General features: G+C 34.5%; 1 protein-coding gene across 1 annotated transcript in view; it reads right to left on the reverse strand.

Moving 5' to 3' along the window:
• LOC109064632 (alkyldihydroxyacetonephosphate synthase, peroxisomal-like) overlaps nt 1-15444 on the reverse strand; it is a 53576-nt gene that overhangs the window by 9505 nt on the left and 28627 nt on the right. Inside the window, exons 11-16 of the mRNA XM_042730725.1 lie at nt 14924-15051; nt 10215-10266; nt 3781-3857; nt 1548-1660; nt 944-1013; nt 24-85 (exon numbers count right to left, since the gene is read on the reverse strand). Coding sequence (XP_042586659.1) covers nt 24-85; nt 944-1013; nt 1548-1660; nt 3781-3857; nt 10215-10266; nt 14924-15051 — 502 coding nt within the window. The remainder of the gene's footprint in view (nt 1-23; nt 86-943; nt 1014-1547; nt 1661-3780; nt 3858-10214; nt 10267-14923; nt 15052-15444) is intronic.

Genomic DNA, 15444 nt, shown 5'->3' on the forward strand with positions numbered 1-15444 from the left:
CATGGCGCTGTCTGAGCATTTACCTGTCCCAAGGCACAGACGTCTCAAACGACTCTCCAATCACATAGTAGTCCATTCCCAAATCCTGCACACGTACACATACGTTACATTAATGGACAGAACTTAACTCTGTATTTGGGGATTTTAGTTTCTTAATTGTTCACATTAAGAAAAAATAATGTGTAAGCTAAAAGTTAATTCAGTTCGAGTGTACATTTAAGTACAAATACACAAAAAAACATATCAACACACCATCTTCTATTTCTAATATATATATATATATATATATATATATATATTTTTTGTGTGTATTTAACAAAAGAGCAGTTTTTGTCACACCTTTCTGTTCAAAAGTTTAAGGTCAGTAGATTTTCTAAAATGTTTTTTTTTTAATGTATTTTAATGTTCATCAAGGCTGCATTTATTTGATTTAAAATACAATAAAAACAATAATATTGTTAATTACTATTACAATTTAAAACAGCTGTTTTCTATTTAAACAGTATATATTGTAAAATGTAATTTATTCCTGTATTTTCAGCATCATTACTCCAGTCTTCAGTGTCACATGATCTTCAGAAATCATACTAATATGCTGATTTGCTGATCAAGAAACATTTCTGATTATAATCAATGTTAACAATGCATAATATTTTTTTGTGGTATTTTTTGGATTAATATAATATTTATTTAAAACAGAAATCGTTTGTAACATTATAAATGTCATTACTGTTACTTTTGATTAAGATTCACTTTATTCTTGCTATATAAAGTGTTAGTTTCTTTGCTTAAAAAAAAACAAAACCTACTGAACCCATGCCATGAAATCATACATTTAGGGTTAGACATCAAAAAATAAGTTTTATGAAGGTGCATTTTTGAGTATTTTGAAGTCTGGTGTAATTAAGCAAAGAAAATCAGTGTGAGGAGCTTCAGAACACACCCGCAGATACGCGATGACAAACGTCAGCATGTAACCCCTCTGACCGTTATCCTCTCCTGCTGCCAGACCCCTAAAACACACACACACACACACACACACACACACACACACACACACACACACACACACAGAGAGAGAGTACAGGTCACTGGGAAGTGAAGGAGAAAATATACATTATCAGCACAGTCAATGTAGAAAAAGAGAAATCATGAGGCCTTTGTGATCCGGTGAACATTTCCTGCATGAACACACACACACACACACACACACACACAGAAGCAGTGGATCAATAAGGTCAGCTGTGGGTTTCCCCTTCTATCCATCACAATCAGCCTCTAATGAAATATTCTCAAAATCAACACGAGCTTTAACGCAGAAATCATTCAATCTGTTCCCTCTTCTCCTCACACACCCATCAGTGCCAATGAAAGAGCCGTGATGAATGAGGGAGGGTGAGAAGACAGAGACAAACGCTCATGCTTCTGTATACAATCAGAGAGATCAGTTAAGGTCAGGGGTCACGACCCTCACTGGTGAAACAGTAACTCTGGCTGCAGAGAAACAGCACAGATTACAAGAACACACAAAAATGAGCGCTTCTTACCCGAATTTGGCTGCGATGTCGTAAACCTGTTTCTCGTGCTGCAAAACCTTCCCACGATCTCCTTCAAATAACAGCGTCGCGACACACAGGTGGTGCGGGTCGAAGCCTTTAAACTGAGAGCGTGGTTAGACCACATCACATCAAAATTGATCAGTAGATGTATTATGAAAAAAAAAATTGTGGCAATCTTTCATTTCTGTTTTTATTTCAAGGCTGCGTGGGCAGGGAAAAACAATGTCGGCCAATAATAGCATAGCCTGCTTTACACGAGGCAATCAAATCAAAGGATAAAAATCAATAGCTATATTTCTTGCTTTGACTGCAGAATGACTGACTGAGTATTTCAGAGAGCAGAGCAGTGTAATAGCAGCACGGACAAATACTGAAATCCTTCAGCAGCTGTGATGTCAAGAGCAGCCAAAAACTGGCACACCTCTACAGTTCATTTTTCTGAAATGTTAAATAAAAATAGTAATATAAGAGTCTTCAAAATTATGTAATGACAAAAATGGAAGTATGGGAATTATGTAGTGAACACACACACACACACACACACACACACACACACACACACACACACACACACACACACACACACACACACTCACATACAAACAAACAAAACAAAACTGATTCTGTTCACAGATTCAATCAGCCAACTTCATGAAATGCTTTAGATGCTCTGCTTCTAAAATAAGTTTTCATTTCTGATTTAATTTCAAAGCTGTTTTGGCAGGACAAAATATTATTAGGATGTAACAAAACAAAAAGAAGAAAAAGAACACAAAACAGAACAAAAACCAAAACTAAACTAAATCTTGGGATATTTTTTAAATTGTATTAAGTTTATATGTATGTTGCACATTTGACTCCTTTTAGTACATAATCTGTTAATCTGATTATACAAAAAAAAAGATTTTAGTGTCCGATTTCATTTCAAGGCTGTTTGGGCAGGGAAAAAATTATATTAGGATGCAGTAAACAAAACAAAACAAACAAACAAACAAAATCAGACCAAAAACAAAACACATAAAAACAAAAATTAAAAACAAAAAAACACAAACCAACCCAAAAACAAAACATAAAACAAACCAAACCTAAACCAAAAAAACCCCAAACAAACAAAAAAGTCCCATTTACGTTTCTTTGTCCAAATCTGTTCACTCAAAAACTGAATCAGCCAACTTCATGAAGCGCATCCTGAAACACTTTTTAGATGCTCCGCCCCTAAAATAAGATTTTATTTCTGATTTAACTTCAAGGCTATTTGGGTGGGATAACAGAATATTACTTTGATCTGTTTTGTCCAATACATAAATAAAAAATTAAAAAACAAACAAACAAACAAACAAACAAACAAACAAAAAACACATTTATATTTAAGGCAAGACACTGCAGGCAAAACCATTGTTTTCAATGCACCTGTCAATTTTGAGATTTCTGGATTTTCAAGAAGTATTATTTTCAGAATAGCGGAAAGAAAACATCCAGAATTCACCTTTAAGTGTTTCTTTCATAGCACTTTATCTATTCGTGTCTGTAGATTTCAATTGCAGTTCATATCTTTAAAGGCTGTCTTCACAAAATGAGATTTTTCTCCTGCATGGAGCCAAAAATCTCCACTTCAGTAATTCATACATACACTAAACTTTAGAGAGCAAACAGTTTTCTTACGACCTATATTCTGAAGGTTTTTACAGAGGGGTTTGTTCATATATAATTCGCCTGGTTGTATACAACATTTTATTTCTAAAAACAATTTTTATGGCATTTTAAGGTGTTTATGGAGTGATAAAGAGAGATATCCCAAATCCCCTCTGGGAAAAACCTTCAAGCCCAATATGTCAAAATGACAAGAATTTTGAACCTGGCTTCATCCAATGTTGAGCTTTTTGTTCTAGAAATGTATGCAAATCAGCGCATATTTAATTAGATAACACCTCATTTGCATATTTCAACATAGCATTTCAGAAAAAAAAAAAAATAAAATCTTTGTAATTCTTACTGTAATCGATTAACTGCGTAAGTATGGTGATATCTCAATCAACATTCAATCCACCATTTTAATGAGGAACTTACTACGGATGTTTCATCTCAAGGCTGTGTGGGGGACTGATGACACAAAGCATAAAATAAAATCTTGCTTCCTGCTTTAAAAGCAGAATACTGTGCCTGAGCAATCAGAATGGACCATTACAGAGAGCCGTTTAACACAATTACAGTTCTTTCTCACCTTTGTGATGTAAAATTTTTTCAACCCGTCCAGGAATGACGTGAATATGGAGGACACTTGTGGCTTGAGTGCATGACCTGTCATAACAGGAATAAAAACATCAGTAGACCTCAGTATTAAGCATGCAATCATTTAGCATTTTTTGTGTGCAGTCGAAAAGCTTTCATCTCGAATGACTCTCGTACTGTTCTAGTGTCATCAAACATCTCTCAGTTTTGCCGCCTTGGATGTCCAAGAGGCCTTTGTGTCAGATTTATTAGCATGTGTGAACAATAGCACAGTACTGACTGGAGACAGAGAGGGAGAGAGAGCGAGAGGGAACGCAGAGAGCATGTTTCGCAGGGGGTTTGTCATAAATCATCCTGATAGCAGCTGCTCTGATATGAAACGCTGCTGAATCTCTCACACACACAGTCAGAACGAACACAAAATCTCAGATTCATTTAAATCAACTGAAAAACTGACATGAATCTGTGTGAGAACTATATCAAACATGCTAGTCATGTCACAGCCGTGGCCTAGCGTTTAGTTTAGTTTCCGTGAATTTAGTTTTAGTCTGTGGATGCTTCATTACATCACAACTTGGTGCATTAATAAAAACTATTCTGAAGTTACGGTTACAGTGCACACATTAACTATTTAGCAAAACATGCTTTACCTAATCAGAATTAAACAAAATATTTGTACATTTTTAATATAATAAAAATAAGATTTTTACTTGTTTTGTAAAATGAGTTTGAACTTATTTACTCTATTAGTATTAAAGGCACAATATGTTTTTGCCGCTAGAGGTCGCATGTTCAAAACAATGTGAAGTGGAATTAAATCACATTTATCACATTAAATTTACAAATCACATTTATCACAAGTGCAAACCTTACATATTGTGCCTTTAAAGGTGCTGTAAGTTTTTGACTCTACTAAAGCATAAAAATACCATAGTATGTTTGCAGATATTTAAGAAACATGCTAAGTTAACATACATGTTTATCTGAAAACAATGCTACAGTCAGTTATTCTCCTTTGAAAATGTGTGTTCCGGGCCAGAATGTCGATCTTTGTTTAGGTTTGTGATACCCGCCCACTGCCAGTTTACCCAATTGTATTTCAGCAGCCAGTTAGCGGAAAGCACAGTGCATTTCATTTAATTCATCGTCAATTGAGTTTGTTCTTGTTGGTGTCCTCCATCTGGCAACCTGCGTGTGCATCAAGTCTGAGGAGGAGAGGCCGGGTGAAAAAACCCCTCCAATATTTTGAATTTGGACTGCAATACCTAGTTCAACCACTCGGTGTTAATCCTACATACAGCACCTTTAAGCTTTTCTTTTTTTTTTTTTTATCTTTTGCATCCGATCTTTCACTTTTGCATTTTTGCATCCAAGTTAAAAATAATAATATTAATAAATGAACAATCTGAGTTGCAGCTCCTTTAATTTCTTAATGTATTAAAAGTAATTCACTGAATTACCCCAAAGCAGCCATAATCACAGTTATGTAATGATTAAATGTTTTTATTTTCTTGAATTTCATCAATATACACTACCATTAAAAAAAAAAAAGGGGGTCATTTATTTATTTATTTTTTTTACAAATTAATACTTTTATTCTGCAAGGATGCATTAAATCTATCAAAAGTGACAGTATTTTATAATGCAGACTCTTATAATGGTACAAAAAAAATGCTGTTCTTTTGAACTTTCTAGTCATCCATTTCTAATCCTGAAAAAAGGTTAATGGTTTCAAAAAATAAATAAAATGAATACGTAGTACAAGAGTTTTTCAACACTGATAAGAAATGTTTCTTGAGCAGCAAATCAGCATATCAGAATGATTTCTGAAGGGTCATGTGACACTAAAGACTGGAGTAATGATGCTGAAAATACAGCACTGCATCACAGGAATAAATTACATTTCAAAATATGTTCAAATTGAAAACCGTTCATTTAAATTGTACTAGTATTTCACAATATTCTCAATTCACAATAAACTCTTTTTACTGCACTGAACATAATACATTTAATAAATGAAAAAGTGTACTTTACAGTTACTTTATTCTGAAACACACTTTATACATTGTGGTACAGTAATGTTTACACAGAACAGATTTTCAGTCATTTCAGCCCCAGCGACCTTTAATTTGTGAAGATCCAAACCCTTACAACACCATTCTGAGGTTACACTGCCAATGCATCTGAACGCATTACAACACTCATTATAGCAACACTCATTATCTCCCCTTTCTTCTGGTTGAGATTATAACGCACACACATCAAAATAATACATCCACACTTCTGGGCCTAAAGAGTGTGCATGTTGCAAAAACCATTATGATTACAGAGACTGGAGTCTTCATTAAAGAGTCAATACATCTCTCTGCCTCTCAGAAGTGCACCGTCGATGAAAACACCGAGCCGAACGGGAGTTAATGAGATCCCTGGAGACGGGGGAACTTTTCCAGATATATCTGGCAACCCCTCACAAATTCCCCCACATCTCCGCATGTAACGCTATAAACCTCGGCTGCACTGTGAGCTTAATTGCTGCCAGGGCCATTTTTCATTGTTCCTGAATTGTGTGTTTGTGCATTCGCTCGCTGCTCAGCTGCTAAAATAATGATCAATTTCACTTTATACGAGACGGCGCGAGCGGGGGGTTCTCCAGAGATAAATTACACCAGACCAAATTAAACCACTTGATGTAATGAACACACAAAACAACAACAACAAGTAATAAAAACCATAACAAAGCTCTCAAATGCTAAATCTTCCAATTCATCTCAGTGGAGAAATATGAAAACAGAAAACTGTCTCTAAAGCCAGAAATGGATTATAACTGATGACTGTGGAAACACTGGCTCTCTATGTTTCTCTAATTCTTGCTCTCAGTTTTCCCATATTACATAACGCGCCTATAACACAATATTCGGTTATGAATAAACAGCACTGCTGGACATTATGTACCTGTCAGTGATGGTACATCACAACAGAAACAACTGAACAGTGATGTCTATTTGTTTAATGTGGTGGAAACTGCTTGTGATATCACGAAACGGAGAAGGCTTAGCTCATGAATATTAGTTAGGCTTTTGCGCAAATAATTTAAATATTACATATTTTTTGAAATCATGTTTGTGACAGAGTAGTTACTTACTGTAAAACTGAAACATTAAGATTGCTGTATAACTGTTCAATAAACAAAAATGTAATTACACAATAGTTCTTACACAATAATTTTAGCTTTATTTAAGTGTAATATTATGTATATTTATATATATATATATATATTATATATATATATATATATATATATATATATATATATATATATATATATATATATATATATATATATATTAATTAAACTAGTATTATTTTAAGAGTACTGTAATTAAACCAGTATTATATTATTTATAAAATATTTACTACCATTTTAAAGTTTGGAGCCAGTAAGAAGTTTTCTTTTTATTTTTTTTAATTATGTTTTTTAATTAGAAATTATGTTTATTGATCTAAAGTGACAGTGAAGACATTTATAATGGCACAAAATATTTAAATTTCAAAAAAATTCTGGTCTTTTGAAATTTCTATTCATAAAAAAATATCAGTTTCCACAAAAATATTCTTCATTAATTATAATAATAATAATAAAGTAATTATTAATATTATTATTAAGCATATTATATTATTTATGTAATAAATATTAATGTTATTTTTCTAACATATTTTATTAAAACATCAGTACCTTCGCTTTAACATCTGCCACTGTCTGTTCTGGTATTTTGTGTCATGCATGAATCAGCAATTGTACATTAAATCTGTACATTAACATTTGTTGGTCCAGCAGTAATGTTTGAACGTTGAGTACAACAGAACCACGTTTCTAACTTCATATAACACGCATGTTATCTGAAGAATGACAGAAGATAACAACTGCCTTAATAACTATTAATAACCAAGTGGCTTCAGGTCACATTGATTTCCACTGTATGGCCAAAAAAGTAAATGAGACCCAAAACGGTTCGGGTACAGACATTTTTCAAAACATCTTTTATGTCCCGTAGAAGAAAGAAACTCATACAGGTTTGAAACAACTTGAGTAAATAATGACAATTTTCATTTTTGGATGAAATATCCCTTTAAATTAGTATTTCAATAATGTATGACCACATTCAGATGTTCTCATCTCTCTGATGAGCTAATGATCACACAGCAGGCAGGCAAATAAATAAAATACCTCACCTTTTGTGTCTTATTTTTTATTTTTAGTTGACATTAATTCATATAAAATAAATGAGTTAATTATACATTTTAATGATTTGATTAACTATTAACTTTGCATCAGAGCACAAGCCCCAGTTCAGCAAACACTAATTTAGAGGAACAGCCCACCCAAAAATTTCTTCTGTTTAAAAGGAAACCTATTATGCCCCTTTTTTACAAGATGTAATATAAGTCTCAGGTGTCCCGAGAATGTGTCTGTGAAATTCCAGCTCAAAATACTCCACAGATCATTTATTATATCAGTTTGAAAATGCCTATTTTGAGTGGAAGCAGAAACACGCTGTTTCATTGCATGTCTCTTTAAATGCAAATGAGCTGCTCCTCCCCGCCTCCTTTTCCCATAATATACATAATATAGCGTAATACACAGTTTAGCATGCAACGTATGTATGCGGATATGTTGTTTACACTTTGATCTGAACTTAACCCTCTGGGGTCCAGGGTGATTTTGGGGCCCTTGAGATGTTTTGACATGCCCTAACATTTGTGCTTATTTCAGCTACTTATAACATACTAATTTATTTATTTATTTTATTTTATTTTTGGTATTCAGCACAAACTGTGATACAATAATATGTGAGCAAGATTGATCTACATGTTTGCATTTTTTCCAAAAAAGAAAAAAATATGCGTGGTCAGTAAGTTTTGGGGAAAACAACATAGCTGAAATAAGGCCATAAAACCCATACTGAATGGTTCTGAATAAGACTTTTGAGTAATCAGTCTTGTAGGCTAGAATATTTACATCAAAATGATGTGAAAATCATTCTGCTTACTCATTTACAAAAAACAATATATTGATTTAAATTTTGTAAGACATGTTTCGTGATAGACAAACTTTACAATGGCCATGAATATATAGTGACTCACACTTGAGAGACAAAGGGCCCTCCCCTAATGGCCAGTTTATCTGCATACATACATTGCATAAAATTTGGCTAAACAGTGAAGCGGAGGAGTTCAGCTGTTTTCTTTGTGCACAAAAAGTATTCTCGTAGCTTTGTAAAATTACGGTTGAACCTCTGATGTCACATTGATTATTTTATCACCGACTTCTTACATATTGCTTCCTGGAGCTGCTTCTGTGTACAACAGTGAGCGCAAGCTACATTAAAGTGATTATTACATTTTGAATATGGATATTTTTCTTCCAAAAACACATCAATTCGCTACAGGATGTCTTTGTTCACCCCCCAGAACCTTGTGAGGCACTTTTTATTATGGATGGATGTGCTTTATTTAACTTCTTTTGGACTAATGCACTGCAACACCCGCTGAGGTTGGAAGAGCAAAGACAATTTTTAATATAACTCTGACTGGATTCGTCTGAAAGAAGAAAGTCATATACACCTAGGATGACTTGAGGGTGAGTAATTCCAGGGCTAATTTTCATTTTTGGGTGAACTAACCCTTTAATTTGTGTTCTGAAGATGAACAAAGGTCTGATGGGTTTGGAACGACATGAGGGTGAGAAATTAATGACAGAATTTTCATTTTTGGGTGAACTATCCCTTTAATGTTAGTACATTAAGGTTAACTAATTAGATCTTATTGTAAAGTGTTACCTATTGGGCTTTAATCTGTGCAAAATGTTTTATTTTTATTTTTATTTTCATTTTTGTATTGCTTTATTGTATTTACATTTTCAGTCATTCTTATAAGAAAAAGGTTATTAAACCTGTTATACTTTAACACTTTTTTGCAACTAAATATCAATATTGTGATAATATATACCTTGATAAAAGCATTAGCAATTAATTGCAACATGAAAATTTGATACCGTCACATGCCTAGTCACCTTTAAGCAAAAATTTATATTAACAAATCAGAAAAGATGTGGACCTTTTGACAATGTTCTTGTTCACTTGGTTCACAAATTAAGACTGAATGACTGAGTTTAGTGAATCGCTTCTTGAGTTCACAACTGACCAGAAAATCATTATTTGTGATGGTTTATATGCTGAATTTAATAAATCACATAAGCTATCACATAATTTCACAAGTCACATGGTCTACTGCCGTTTTTATTGCTTTTTTGTTCCTTTCTGAAAGAAGTTGTCATTATGATAAAAACGCTGTGCAAAGACTCTTCAAAATATCTTTCATGTTCCACAGAAGAAACTAAGTATAATCCTAAGGAAAAACAAAACTCACCAAACTGAAATTGCTCGTTGTCCATTAGCCGAATGGATGCTGGAGCGCATCTCTGAAACAAAAAAGAAAATGAAACTTCAGACAGAAACAAAATAATATATGGAGGTATATCGACAATGACCCTCTCCTATAGTTAAAACATATCTACAATATTATTATTGCTCAGCAATTATTTTTAGGAAACACCTACACTACATAGAAATGGCAGCTATGGGCAAAGAGAAACGCAGAGAGAGGAGCAGTGCAGGTCCTGAATAGCATAATCAAAAATTTAATTTTAACTTTGGATCACAGTTTATTTATGGACTAATAAGAAGCAGTGCTGTACAGAACGCTAGCACTGTGCTCGCTCATCAATAACAGCTACACCAGCAGCAGGTCCACAGACTAATGAGAGGCTGAGCTCTAAGGCCATTAGCCAGCTGCAGGTACACACACTGTAAGCCTTACTCAACACACTCACACAGATCCCTGCCTTCAAACCAGTGCTGCTCTCTAACACACATGCCATAAGAGCTCTCACATATACACCGCAAGCATGAGATGCACAATATACTGCATCAGATACTAGAAAAGCTGTATCAGTTAATATTATATAAAATAATTATATGAGTTTAATTGATACTTTTGGCACACTTAATGATAAAAAAAAAAACTAACTTGGAAGTTTTTAGAATTGCGTGGAAAAACAGTATGTCCAGCTATAGACAGGCTCTAAAAACTGCCAGGGCCGAGCATATCCACAAACTCATAGAAAACAACCAAAACAATCCAAGGTTTTTATTTAGCACAGTGGCTAGATTAACAAATAACCAGACGCCACCCGATCTAAATATTCCCTCACAGTTAAATAGTAAATGACTTTATGAATTTCTTCACTGATAAAATAGATAACATCAGAAATACAATAACAAATGTAGATTCTACAGCGTCTAATACTTTAGTTTTATCCATCGCACTCAAAGATAAACTGCAGTGCTTTACAACTATAGGACAGGAAGAGCTAAATAAACTTATCACTGCATCTAAACCAACAACATGTTTATTAGATCCTGTACCCACTAAATTACTGAAAGAGTTGTTACCTGTAGCAGAAAAAACGCTTCTCAATATTATTAACTCGTCGTTATCTTTAGGTCACGTCCCAAAACCATTCAAGCTGGCGGTTATTAAGCCTCTTATTTAGAATCCACAACTAGATCCTAGTGAACTGGCAAATTACAGACCCATTTCAAATCTTCCATTTATGTCTAAAATTTTAGAAAAAGTTGTGTCTGCTCAATTGTGCTCCTACCTGCAAAAAAAATGATCTCTATGAAGAATTTCAGTCGGGTTTCAGCCCCATCATAGCACAGAAAACTGCACTTGTTAAAATTACAAATGACTTGCTTATTGCATCAGACCAAGGCTGCATCTCATTGCTAGTTTTACTTGATCTTAGTGCTGCGTTTGACACCATAGATCACGACATACTCATAGATAGATTACAAAACTATACAGGTATCCAAGGGCAGGCTTTAAGATGGTTTAGATCCTACCTGTCCGATCGCTACCACTTTGTTTATCTAAATGGGGAGTCATCTCATTTATCACCAGTAAAATATGGAGTGCCACAAGGATCTGTCCTAGGTCCTCTGCTATTTTCAATATACATGTTGCCCCTTGGTAATATCATTAGAAAATACGGGATTAGTTTCCACTGTTATGCTGATGATACTCAACTATATATCTCAACAAGACCAGGTGAAACTTCTAAATTATCTAAGCTAACAGAGTGTGTTAAAAATGTAAAAGATTGGATGACCAATAATTTTCTCCTATTAAATTCAGATAAGACAGAGATATTACTTATTGGACCAGAAAAACATTACACAGAATCTCGTAGATTACAATTTGCAACTAGACGGATGTACTGTTACTTCCTCTACTGTAAAAAATCTGGGTGTTATATTAGACAGTAACTTGTCTTTTGAAAATCATATTTCCCATGTTACAAAAACAGCATTCTTCCATCTTAGAAACATTGCCAAGCTACGAAAAATGTTACCTGTTCCTGATGCAGAAAAGCTAGTTCATGCATTCATGACCTCTAGACTGGACTATTGTAATGCACTGCTAGGTGGTTGTCCTGCATCCTCAATAAACAAGCTACAGGTAGTCCAAAATGCAGCGGCTAGAGTCCTTACCAGGTCAAGAAAATATGATCATATTACCCCAATACTACAGTCTCTGCACTGGCTACATATTTAGTTCCGTATCAGTTACAAAATATTATTACTTACTTATAAGGCCCTTAATGGCTTAGCTCCTGCGTACCTAACTAGTCTTCTACCACGCTACAACCCATCACGCTCCCTAAGGGTCACAAAACGCTGGACTTTTGATAGTACCTAGGATAGCAAAGTCCACTAAAGGAGGTAGAGCTTTTTCGCATTTGGCTCCCAAACTCTGGAATAGCCTTCCTGATAATGTTCGGGGCTCAGACACACTCTCTCTGGTTTAAATCTAGATTAAAAACACACCTCTTTGGCCAAGCATTCAAATAATGCATCTCATAATTTTGGACTGCAGTTATATCTGATCAAATGTGCATTATTATTCTTTAGCTTGGGTTAAACGAATTAATTTTACTTGGCTGGAACAGCAGCTACGCTAATTATGTCTCTGTTTGTTTCTCTGCTTTGCCACGGGATTTACATCCCGTGGTAACTAAGATTTACACAAGCTCCAGTCTGGATCCAGAACACCTGAGAAGAGATGATGCCAGCCCCTTAGAGGACCTCAGATGATGCTAACCCAGAGACAACATGCAGAACTACCACATTTTGCTATAAGTTTGATTGCATAATTGCTGTTAATAGTGTTAATCGTCTGTTTGTTTACGTCTTTTTATTGATTTTTCTGAACAATTCTGCTATATGCACATGAACTGACAGTCACCACTGATAAGCTACTACTAAATATTGTAGAAACTTAATTTTCTGTAAAGTTGCTTTGTAATGATTTGTATCGTAAAAAGCGCTATACAAATAAACTTGAATTGAATTGAATTGAATTAATGCTAAATGTCTACAGTAGCGTTCAAAGGTCAGTAAGATATTTTATAGAAGTTAATACTTTTATTCAGCAAGGACAGATCAAATTGAACAAAAGTGTAAAGACATTTATAATGTTATAATGAGAGAATTCTATTGTGCTAGCAATTTATTAAAATATGCGATCACATGAAACATCCAACATGCTAACATGACAAAATGTCTTTTAAACATACTAACCCTTATGAAAATTAACCATGGTTTTATTGTAGTAAAAGTGTATGGTTTTTGGCGTATGGATTACCATTTGTATAACCACATTTTTACTACAAATACCATGGTTAAACTATGGTTAGTCTAGCAAAACCATGGTTAATGTGTGCCATGTTATCATCATGCTGAAACATCCAAGTTACATACTAGCAACATGCTAAATGTGCTGTAAACAAGCTAAAGCATGCTATCATCATGCTGAAACATCCAAGAAACATGCTAGCGATGTGTTAATTTGTGCTAGAAACATGCTAAAGCATGTTACCATCATGCTGAAACAACATGTTCAAAGCAACATATTAGTGACATGTTAAAATGTGCTTAAACATGCTGTAAACATGTTAAAACATGCTATAAACGTTAAAACATGCTAAAAAACATGTTAAACATGCTATAAACGTTAAAACATGCTAAAAACATGTTAAAACATGTTAAAACATGCTGTAAACATGTTAAAACATGCTATAAACATGTTAAAACATGCTATAAACATGTTAAAACATGCTAAAAACATGTTTGCAAAATGTTAGCGATGGACAAAACAAGCTAAAACACTCAGGTAATATGCTAACATGCTAGTGTCATGCTAAAACATGCTGTGGACATGGTAAAATGTGCTATAAACATGTTAACAACGTGCTAGCAATGTGGTAAAACACTATGACAGCAACAGTAAAGACATTTATAAAATGACTGCTATTCAAGTACATGCTGTTCTTTTGAACTTTCTATACATATAATAATTTTGAACAATTATCACATTGTTGACAAAATTATTAAGCAGAAAAATGGTTTTTAACCCCGATAATATTAAGAAATGTTTCTTGTGCAGCAAGTCAGCATATTAGGATGATTTTTGAAGGATCATGTGACATGCTTTATGAAAATTACCCATAGTTTTATTACAGTAAAAGTGTGCTAAACGTTTTTTTTTTTTTTTTTTTTTTTTTTGGCAGGCTGATTGCCATTTTGTATAACCACAGTTTTACTACAAATCCCATGGTTAAAATATTGGTTAGTGTAGTAAAACCTACATAACCATGTTTTTGTTTGTTTGTTTTTTGGTAAAACAGTGTTTAATTTAAAGGGACTGAAGACTGGAGTAATGGTGCTGAAAATTCAGCTTTGAAATCATAGGAATAAACTACATTTTAAAATGTATTCAAATAGAAAACATTTTAAACTGTAATTTCACAATATTACTTCTTTCCAAAAACATTTAAAAAAAAATTTTTTTACCAACCCCAAATTTTTGAATGGTAATGTTCTGGTGATTTGTACGAGTAACTGGTAATAACATCATTTTGAAATCAGCATCACTCAGATTGTCTATGAATCAAAGCATCTCTAGAAAATCAGGGGAGTCTGATCACTGCTGGGTTTGTGCAGTCCTGCACTGACCTGTCTGGCCACCTCTCTCAGGCACGCCACACCCTGCTGGAAGTTTGGGAAGACAACGGAGCCGTACTTCTGATACTCAGGAATGGGTCGGATCTTCAGGGTCACTTCAGTCACCACTCCCAGAGTCCCTAAGGAGCAAGACACATGCTCAATCAGCTTAAACATATGGGTACCATGTGGACACAAGGAATCACAGCAGTAATTGGTTTTAAGGTTTGATCTGACTCACTCTTACTGTCTCACAGTCACAGGATGTCAGAGAGCTAAATGGGTATGCAACACACACACACACACACACACACACACACACACACACACACACACACACACGAATGGAGCCCCAGGCTCTCTGCAGGAGATCTGCATGTTCATTTTCACCTGAGCGCTCAAGTTTCTTCCGCTCAAAAAGGAAGCAGAGAGATTTACAGACTGTGTTCTGTGACATAAAGCAGGTCAGTATCAAACGGCACACTGGCGGGAGAACAGAGCCACGAGAGCCCGGCGCAGCAGGCTTCCTGTCC

This window comes from Cyprinus carpio, chromosome B9 (genome assembly GCF_018340385.1).
Source record: "Cyprinus carpio isolate SPL01 chromosome B9, ASM1834038v1, whole genome shotgun sequence".
Classification (NCBI taxonomy): domain Eukaryota; kingdom Metazoa; phylum Chordata; class Actinopteri; order Cypriniformes; family Cyprinidae; genus Cyprinus; species Cyprinus carpio.